General features: G+C 36.9%; 1 protein-coding gene across 1 annotated transcript; it reads right to left on the reverse strand.

Moving 5' to 3' along the window:
* Nucleotides 1-6,341: 6,341 nt before the first annotated feature.
* LOC113239310 (cytochrome P450 6k1-like) lies at nucleotides 6,342-10,352 on the reverse strand (the record flags this gene model as incomplete). Its single annotated transcript, XM_026476230.1, has 3 exons — nucleotides 6,342-6,643; nucleotides 8,790-8,967; nucleotides 10,078-10,352. Coding segments are annotated over 3 exons (611 nt in total), but the record flags the coding sequence as incomplete, so codon positions are not given.
* Nucleotides 10,353-10,830: the final 478 nt, after the last annotated feature.

The following is a 10,830-nucleotide window of genomic DNA, read 5'->3' on the forward strand; positions in this document are numbered from 1 at the left end:
AGAATAGAATAGAATACGTTTATTTGCCAGAATACAGTAATTACAAAGGTCTTAAGTAAAATTAGGTACATTGTATTCAACCTGCAAGCAGATGTGCAAATATTAATGGGATTCAATGTTTCTTTAGTCTCTATAGTTTCTAATTAATGTAATGAATTTGTAAATTCTAAGTATTCTTTATTACTATAGAAGCAATGTGTCAAAAGCTATTTTGTCAATTTTAATTTAAATGTCCTTGTAACAATTTAATTTCGTTTGATAATTTATTGTAAATAATTATACACATGTTGAAGCAGTTATTCTTATAAATTACTTTATGGCAACGAGGTTGGTATAAGAGATTCATAATTTTTGCTCTAGTTTGCCTTTGAATGACTTCACCGCGTGTTTTAAAATATTGAGGATGATAGTTGACAAATACGCAGATATCCCTAATGTCATGCTTGGCAAAGGTAATATGTTCAGCCGTTTAAACAGCGGTTTGCAACTGTCATCGAACCACGCACCTAAAAAATTAAATAAATAAACCTTAAAATTAAATGGAATAAGACTTAACGATGATATGAATCACCACCATGGATAATATTATAAGTGCGACCATTGACTTACAAATAAATGGACGACGGGTCTAATACAAAAACCACGAAAAAAATGTCCCAAGTCAACCTATTCGAAATTTAAATTGTAATGTCATCGCAGTATCGCGCTGTCAGTAGAACAAATGAAGACTAAAGCGGAGTGTCGCGCTCTGTATACGATTTTAGCGCCTTACAAGTGCGGACACTTTTTAGCGCGGACCCGACGTCCATATAATTGTAAGTCAATGAGTGCGACAGTCGTTTTCGCACTCCAAAGTAGCAAAATAAGGCTTTTTTCTATGATTCAGGGAAGTACTGCCACCGTAACTATTTCTGCCGCCAAGCAGTAATGTCAGCATTACTGTGTTCCGGTTTTGAAGGGTAAGGGTGCTGGTGAAATTACAAGCACATAGGACTTGTTAACTTATATCTCAGGGTGACGGGCGCAGTGGCAGAGCCCCTCCCGTTGTGATTCAAAGCTCTAGGTTACACTGCAAATGTTAAGGACAAGCGTGACCCTATTTTATTCATATAATAACGCACACACACCACTCAACATAGCCCCGTACTAGGGAAACCCTGGGTCGCGGGTGCCATGGACACACATATAGACAACCACAAATTACACCCAAACTCACGAGAAGTAAACGTACATATATTTCTCCCGGCCCGGGAATCGAACCTGGGACCTCTGCGTGGCATGGTAACTGTTCGGCCACTGAGGCAGTTAAATAATTTAATCCTACTTTTATTTTCCAGCAGGTATTTAACCTTTTATTGTACCTTACCTGTATATTTTAACTTACTGTCTAATAAAATTAGGAAGCGGCTATGAAGAAAAATTTTTTTTTTACAAATGTTTATTTACAAAGAGCAACTAGTTAAAGTTTCTTGCTCGTTCTTCTCAGGGGAATCTGCCTATGAGTAATAAAGTTTAATCAATATGATGATTTCAAGTATAATTTGCTTACGTGTAAAATAAAGATTATATTGAGTTTTGAATTTTGAGTTAGTCGCTACACTAACGATTGTTTTTGAAATCAATTCATGAGGAAAATAGGACAAAAATTAAGAGAAGCAATAACAGTTGCTTTATAAACAACAAATTATACTACTGCGTAATTTTTCAACAACTTGTTATATAAACAATTATCAGTTCTTTTTTATATTATCCTCAATCCTGTTGTTTATTTTTGCAGCACTCTTCGTGGACGTGAAATAACACCAAGTTGATAAGATTTAATACTATATTTTCGGTTACTGATCACGCGTTATAACAATATAGTACAATCGCTTTATTTATTTTTTTCTTTTTATTGAGGAACAAACAGTCTTATGCAAATTATAAAATAAAAATACATTTAACTTATTACTAAACCTATAGCTCCCTGTACTTATAAGTGAACAAGTAAAAGGTGTTGAAAGGGTTGTAACCCTAACTAGCCGTGAACAGGTTCACGGCAATGAAATGGGAAACTTCCGGTCCACAAAATTTATTAAAGAAATAAAGTTTAAAGAAAGGCTGTAACAATATAAAGGTAAATGTATAAAAACAGGTATAACAGTATAAAACACTCCCTACACTTTATTATTAGGGCACTTACCCCTAAATGGGCCGAGAAACTGAATTACAGAAATAGATACATAAAGGCTGTAGACTTATAAATTATTACACATGATTAGCTTATTAACAGCTCCGACTGTTGTGGCGGTCGAGCTGGGAGTGACCGTGGTACGAAAACAAAATGAGAAAGTGAAGGAAGATGGAACAATTCAAATTTAAAATTTAAATACATATAAAAAAAAAATGATAGGATACAAGCGGAGAGAGGCGATACTAAGAGGTGTGATGACGGTGTAAGGAGGTCACACCGTCACAGTGTGAGCAAAGAGCATTGCTCAATTAAAACATGTTTGTTTGTTTTACTACACTATTCCACAACCACTATATAACTACACTATAACACTGTACTGTGATGTGATTTTTAAACTCCTTTAGGGCGCGTTCAAATTACCCGCTGTTAGCCGCGAGACGGTCGCGCGATTGTCACTTTTCTTACAATTTCTAGAAGCGCTGCAACCGCGCGGCGACCGCGCGACAGTCGCGCTGCTGCAGCGCGTCTAGAATTGTATGAAAAGTGACAGTCGCGCGGCCATCACGCCGCCGCCGCAGCTGCCAGCGACTAATTTGAACGTGCCCTTAAACTTTTTATGCAAGTAATTTTACTTACATAAAAAGGAGTCTCACTCGTCTAGCCTTTCGGAATCTTGCACATCACTAGACTGAGCACCGGCCGATTCCGCCACCTCGTCCCTCCACTCAACCCTACTTGTTGCCGCAGATTGGCTGATGAGAAAATTAAGTAAAAATGAATACTCTTTATATTCCAATACTTAAAATTATAAGTGTGAATAATTATTTTAACTATCTACAATAAAACATATTACACCTTTCCTTCGAATTCAACTGATATTGCAATTTAACATTATGCAATTGTGAACAGCGTGATCTATTTGTCACCAATATTCTATACAATACAATGCCATCTAATGGTCACATACGATACTATTTATTATATGCTAGGAATCAGTTATTACATAAATTTACTATGTATGAATACGTATTTCATCTATCTTCAATGAAACTATTCTACATTATCACTTAGGTACTTTTGTATTTACAGACGCACTATGTGAAAAATTAAGAGAGAGCAGAGGAAAAATTCCTAATCTTCGATTTGATTTTAGAGCGGTATATCCACTTTAAAGTTAAAAATAAAATATTGTATGAATAACTACACGATATTTTCAAGCATAGACATTAATCAGAAACATAAAACAATAAAGTTTCCTCGATAGATAAAAATCACGAAATTACCTCTAATTTTCACATTTTTTCGATTCATCCTCGAAATGCTACAGGTTATTAGGACAAAAATTAGATAATTAATTATATTTATGCATGATCGAGAACTGTCACTACGGATTTTTTTGAATCCCTTTAATTTTAGAGTTATTCCGCTAAAACGAATTTGGTACTTTTAATGCGCAAAATTCAACATCTCCAGTCGCATGTCACGCGAACTTCAGGCATATATTTGTTTCACAAATTTGGGCGGAGCCAACGTCAAATCTTTTTTGGCATGCTCCCTCTTAAGAACAAACATGACCAAAATTACGCTTGAAAAGGAATTGCGTTTTTCGGTGGTTTATTTTAAAGAACACTAGCAAAATCATAATTAAAAGCATTCGTTAGCGTCTTCAAATGTTATAATTACAAGTACGAATAAAATAAATTAATTCGATTTCTCAAATTATACTACATCTAATTTCATATTAAATTTTTTTATTTATATAAAGTTTCTTTGTCTTTGTCTGTTTGGAAATAACGCCTGTGTATTTGGTTTTTTAACGACTTTTAGTCGTAGCGCCATCTATGAGAAATCTATGACAGGTTTATCACCCAGTTAGTACCTTTACAGCTACCAGTCCTGGCGAGAGATGTCGCTATTCGCTGTATTTGAAATTGTTATTGAATTGATATTCAATTATTTTTTTGTGATGTGGGATCGAAAGAATTTTTTCTGAGTGTTCGATCTTTGTATTAATAATTATAACAAACTAGTGGAGTAATGTCACAAAAAATAATTGAATATCAATTCAATAAAAAATTAAAATAAATAAATACTTGATTTCGGTATGTAAGTGTGGTTAAAATCAACCAACAGGCTGAGAAAAATAAAACATAATAATAATAGATAATTTACTGTATTTCGGACAAATATCCATATTGTGATAGTTAATCCTTATAAAGTATATAGTAAAGCTCACAAACGGTGAACTACATTTCGTACTATCTAAGGACAGTTCTAACACACTTGACATACAGGTAGCCTTTGACACAGTATTGGCCCATCATCCCCTTTGGGCAACCGCCCGAAGGAGGCCGTTGGCGCTGCCTCGCGCCCTACGCATCTGCTGCGATTCCACCAGAGATGTGCGAGGTAGCTAAACAGTGTGAGGATGTGTAGCGACGCTGTGAAACGGTGTGATGGTTTCCACCCTTTTTTCTATATCTATGGTTTCCACCAAACCTGTGCGAGGTAGCTAAATAGTGAAAGGATGGGTAGCTAAGTTGTCAAGCAGGCGAGGATGGGTAGCGGATTCTTTTCAGCTGTGCGCAGGTGGGGTGCGGTGTGGTGGGGTGAGCGGATGCGACGGCGAGCTCGCGTACCTCGCACACATTCCTCGCTCGCGTCTCTCGCACACATTCCTCGCTTGCGTCTCTCGCACACATCTCTCGCTTTTTTGTATGTACTAATACTTTCAACTTCGTTAGCCTTTTCCACCAGAGCTGCGCTAAATGAGGCAAGGAAAATGAAGTAATCTTATTGATGGATTTTTTCGCTTTGTTTTACTTTCTGCGTACCGTGGTTTCTCTCACAGTACAATTACTCAAATATTTTGTGTGCCCATAAAAATATACATAATTTCATTAAGAAAGAAGATATCCATAATATTAATTAACCTTAGAACTAAGTACAAACTCATGGTACCACGATTTTGCTTATCTAAGGTAGGTACACCATTCTTTTAGGGAGAACTGTATACGTTTTTACAATAAGATTCCGGAGTACCTATATATTAAGATTATAATTTCCTAAGTTTAAAACTTATATAAAGTATTTGAATTGAAAAGTCAAATTACAAAATTGAAGAGTATTTGTTAGATAAAGATGTATGAAAAGGCAACATGAGTCTGATTCCACACGATTATGATTCAAAATGTGTATAGCATTTAACTTTATTTGAAAAGAGCAATCCCTCGAGTTTCTTGCTCGTTCTTCTCAGAGAGGTCAACGTAGTGAACGAGCAGTAGCTTAAGAGGGAGCAGAGGAAAAATTTCTAACCTTTGATTTGATTTTAGAGGGGTATATCCACTTTAAAGTTAAAAATAAAATATTGTATGAGTAACTACACGATATATTCAAGCATAGACACTTATCAGAAACATAAAACAATAAAGTTTCCTCGATAGATAAAAATTCCGAAATGACCTCTAATTTTCATATTTTTTCGATTTATCCTCGAAATTAGGTTATTAGGACAAAAATTAGATAATTAATTATATTTATGCATGATCGACAACTGTCACTACGGATTTTTTTTAATCCCTTTAGTTTTAGAGTTATTCCGCTAAAACGAATTTGGTACTTTTAATGCGCAAAATTCAACATCTCCTGTCGCATGTCACGCGAACTTCAGGCATATATTTGTTTCACAAATTTGGGCGGAGCCAACATCAAAACTTTTTTGGTATGCTCCCTCGTAAAAAAAGACATTTTCAAGTGTAAAAAATGTACCTATGGAATAAATTGTTATTTGATTTTGACTTTTCACACAGCCTAGCTATCTCGCACATCTCTGGTGGAGTCGCCGCCTTCAGGGACGCTACCAGCTTAAATAGGGTTCATTCAGAGTTGGCATCTTCCCTTTCACAGTGCCGAAGCGGCAACGAGCGGGAAGATCCACAGGTCGAAAGGATAACAAACGCTAGACGCTAGACCAAGCACTGTGAAAGGTACTAAAAAGAAGACTAAAGATAGCTCTCTGTGTGCACTTGACCCACAAGCTACACGTGTAAAAGGATTGGCAAAACACTTTAAAAGGCGTAAGCTTACGGCTCTAGTACACCGTGCAAACTTGTTGTACAACATAATGCACCTTACAACCAACACCTTTCGCTCTCTGTCAATTCACATGTCATCGGAAAGATTCTCAATGCCTCATTGTCATTTTGTATTGGCATTATTATACTAACGGTGCGAGTTCATCGTGTGAGGTTGTGCTCAACCTTGAAAGTCGGCTTATACTTAGTGGTATGTTACTAACTTTTGGTGGATCTGTTTAAATTTTCCTAAATTCCATCCGTATCCCGTCACATGCTGCTGTAAACGTTGATCTTGAATCCAACTCGGTCACTACGTTTTCACTTTGGTAGATTTCGTATTGTGACAGTATCATCGCGACTGTCACTTTTGCGTGCAGCTGTCCGGCTTTCACACCTAGAAACACGAAGCGTGTGAAGTAAATTCCGCCATAAAATTTGCACCCGTACTGAATGACCGGCGTGTTAGAGGTTTGGCACACAGTTTACGACGAGACACCGTCTCAGAAGCTCGGAATTACAGACCACGGACTGTCTCGAGCAAAAATTGTACTTAAATGTGAGTTACCCGCATTGACTTACAAATAAATGGACGACGGGTCTAATACAAAAACCACGAAAAAAATGTCCCAAGTCAACCTATTTAAACGTAGTGACATGTAAAGGAATATGAAAAAGCTAAAACGTTGAATTTAAATTGTAATGTCATCGCAGTACTGTCTAATTCTGCTTGCTTCGCTGTCAGTCGAACAAACGAAGACTAAAGCGTGAATGACGCTCTGTATACGATTTTTACGCCCTATATGTTCGGACACTTTTTAGCGCGGACCCGACGACCATATAATTGTAAGTCAATGGTTATCCGTTAGTTTAATTTATATGTCTGAGTCTAACGGTAGTTTTCTATTTAAAATAAAATTTGTAGTTTACTTTAGAAGCTGTAGAGCTTGTTGTGAGGAAAAGAAAGGCGTTAAAAGTGCCAGACAAATAGGCCAATTAAGAAAAATATAAAATTAGTAACACACAGTTGGTGGCATATAAATTAGTAGCATAAGAATTGGTGGCACAAGAGTTGGTAGCTCAAAAAAAAATTTTTTTTATAGTATCAAGTGACGTGACGAACAAGTCGCTTGCCTGGTGGTAAGCTACACGCCTGTCCATAACAGTTGCAGTGCCACTCAAAGTTTTAAATCGTAAAAGGACACGTGTGCGCTCATCACCCAGAGACATAAGTTGACAAGTCCCTCGTGCCTGTAATTTCACCAGCACCCTTACCCTTCAAAACCGGAACACAGTAATAGCGACATTATCGCTTGGCGGCTGTAGCAGGTAAGGTGGCAGTACATCCCTGAACGACGAACTCTTTCGCAAGGAGCTCTATTGCTACTAAAAAATTACGCGATACAATACATTAAATGTATGACAGTCGTTATCGTAGAAATTTGATGTTTCGAATACGATGCTTCGCCTTAAGAACAGTTTTCTCTACTGCTCAAGTGACTAACACCTTTAGACTCGTCGGAATGAAACCCGGCGAAAACGGCTATACTGAGCCAGAAAGGCCTTGGACGTAGCAGCAGTCGAGCTCCTTGTAAAAGCGTTTGTCCAGGGAAGTACGACCATCTAATTCTGCCTCTAAGCAGTAACGTGAGCATTACTGCTGATAATTGGAATGTTCTGTAGATTGAATGTGGCAGGAAAGCAGTAGACTCCGCAGCTTCCATACATCTAGCTTAAATTCAAAAGGGTAAAGAAATAGTGGTAATAAATCCAGTTTTATAAATATTATTCCCGTTTTATTAATATTTCTGACCTTTAAAATGTTTATCGCATACATTGACTTACATTTATATGGACGTCGGGTTCGCGCTAAAAAGTGTCCGAACTTGAGCGTCTCTTGCGCTCTTATTTATATTTATTAAAATCGTATACAGAGCGTCATTCACGCTTTAGTCTTCGTTTGTTCGACTGACAGCGAAGCAAGCAAAATTAGACAGTACTGCGATGACAGTACAATTTAAATTCAACGTTTTAGCTTTTTCATATTCCTTTACATGTCACTACGTTTAAATAGGTTGACTTGGGACATTTTTTTCGAGGTTTTTGTGTTAGACCCGTCGTCCATTTATTTGTAAGTCAATGATCGCATAAGAGATTTTTGGTAAATAACGAGAAGACGTGTTCGCTGCCGCGATCGGACAGGAATGGAAACAAAGTTAGAATGGCGAGACAAAGGTATTGTTAAAGAACGATTCAAAATTTAAAAACAAATGGCCAGGAACCGGAGGCGATGAAAAGGTGGGATGACGTTGTAAGTAAGAAGGTCACATCATCACACCGCGTTCCAGTTTTAAAGGGTTTATAATTATAGGTACTTGTCAACGTAATTATGTCTCAGGATGATGGACGCAGTGGTTGTGCCCGTTAGATCTTCGCGAATTAAAGCTCTGAGTGTCACTGCAAATGTTATGGATATAAGCGTCTCGCTTTCCACCAGGCACACGATTTGTTCTTTCCGTCACTTGGTAATATAAAATACTTACCAACACACATCCTAGGTCCAGCGCCATAAGGAATGTAAGCGTCAGGAAGAGCTTTTCCATTGAACCGATTTGGATCAAACTCATCCGGGTTGTCGAAGTATTTCGGATCTCTATGCAGTCCATATAGAGATATGTAGATGGCTGTACCTTTTTCAATTATTACTTCTGTACCAGGTATCTGTAATTAAAATGAAATTTAAAGACTTAATTACCAGGTAACAAGATAAAAGATAGGAAATGAAACTATTACTAACTACAGGTGCCATTGTCACGGTTGACCATGTAAGTTGACCTGTAAAGGGCCCGAAGCGTCGGTTTGTTTGAAAAAACAAATATACGCGATTTAAATCCGGAAAAATAGTTTCATGTCCTATGTGTAACAATCGCGAAAACACAAGAAGATAAAAGACCTTTTGACATGTGACGCGTGCGATTAAAACTTATTTCATCACTCTTGCTCAAAAGTTAAACAACTCGTAAAAAGTCGACGTAGTAATATCCTAGTTTATACACACGAGTTTTGTCATTATATTATCGCCCCATAATTTTTTTAAAGCAGAAAAGATTTTTATACTCGAAAAATCTGAACGTATCATTAAAAAGATAAACATTTGCAATAAAATTTGTAATGAATTGACATTCAATTATTTTTAGTGAAATTGCTCCACTATATAGTTTCTTATAATTATTAATACAAAGATTGAACACTTAGAAAATTAGTAGCGACATTTTTAGTCAGGGCTGGTAGCTGTAAAGTTACCTAACTGCGTGACGAAATACTTTCATAGATTTCTCATAGATGGCTCTTTCATAGATTTCTCATAGATGGCTCTACGTCCAAAAAGTCGTTGAAAACCGAATACAAAGATCCGACAATAAGCATATTGAAAAAATTGTGAGGTCAACTTTTTTCATCATTTCATTTATTTTGCATCCAATAAATCGTGACTGCATGCGTTTGTGCCTTTATAACATTTTAGTTCGAGTTCTACTGTCTATGGAAGAATAGCTGGCAATCTGTTTTAAAAAACCACCAATTGCAAAATCCGTAAATTATGTTGTGAAGGTACAAAAAATAAATTATCGTTGTTTCTATTTCCTCGCAAATGTGAAGAAAAACATTGTATGTAGCACGGGCGGTAAAAATTAACAAACTAACAAACATTCGTTAATAATTTCTCTTTTGTTCTGGATAGCACTGCCCAGGAAATGGTAGGGAGTTAGGTCTATGAAGATATGAAGTTAATTATTATTAGCCACAATTTTATAATAAACTTTATCACCGCACCTTATAGTCTTCTTTTGCTTGCCTGTCCACAGTGGAAACTGGAGGGTGCAGGCGAACACTTTCTGCAATACACTGATCCAAAAATTTCATGTCGTTGAAACTCTCATAGATCCAACCGTTTTTCTCTATAGCTCTTAAGATATCTATTCTTGCTAATTCTTGATATTTGGTACTTCTAGACAGTTCTAGTAGAGTGAAAGCTGCCACGGTGGAGGAAGATTCGAAGCCGGAGAAGAAGGTTCCTGATTGGTGGAGTAGGTTTTCACCTTCGAATTCTGTGGAAGAAAAAAATAAGTAAAATCGGTTTTGTTTGACATGCAAAATACATAAATTACAAAGAATCATAGAAAATTATTCCCACTAATTGTAATAATGATAACGCAACACATTCCTAGCCCCGCACTAGGGAAACCCTGTATCGCGAGTGCCATGGACACACGCGAGAAATAAATGTACGCTATACACATGTTTCTCCCGGTCTGGGAATCAAACTTCTACGTGGCAGTCCAGCATAATAACCTTTCGGCCACGGAGGCAGTTTACAGGTTAAATTACAGGTTTCTTACTAGGTTCGCAATTCGATTGTGGTTTTTTTTTTATATGTACTCGTAAACCGATTTTGATGATTCTTGTTTTGTTGGAAAGAGGATACCTCGGTAGTGGACCCAGTTAATTTTGAAGAAAATATTCCATTTCTAAGGGTTGCAAACTAGGGGATGAATCCGGTGTCGCGTATTTTCCGGTAACCAATTT

Source organism: Hyposmocoma kahamanoa, unplaced genomic scaffold, assembly GCF_003589595.1.
Source record: "Hyposmocoma kahamanoa isolate Upper Pololo Valley unplaced genomic scaffold, ASM358959v1 99868, whole genome shotgun sequence".
Classification (NCBI taxonomy): Eukaryota; Metazoa; Arthropoda; class Insecta; order Lepidoptera; family Cosmopterigidae; genus Hyposmocoma; species Hyposmocoma kahamanoa.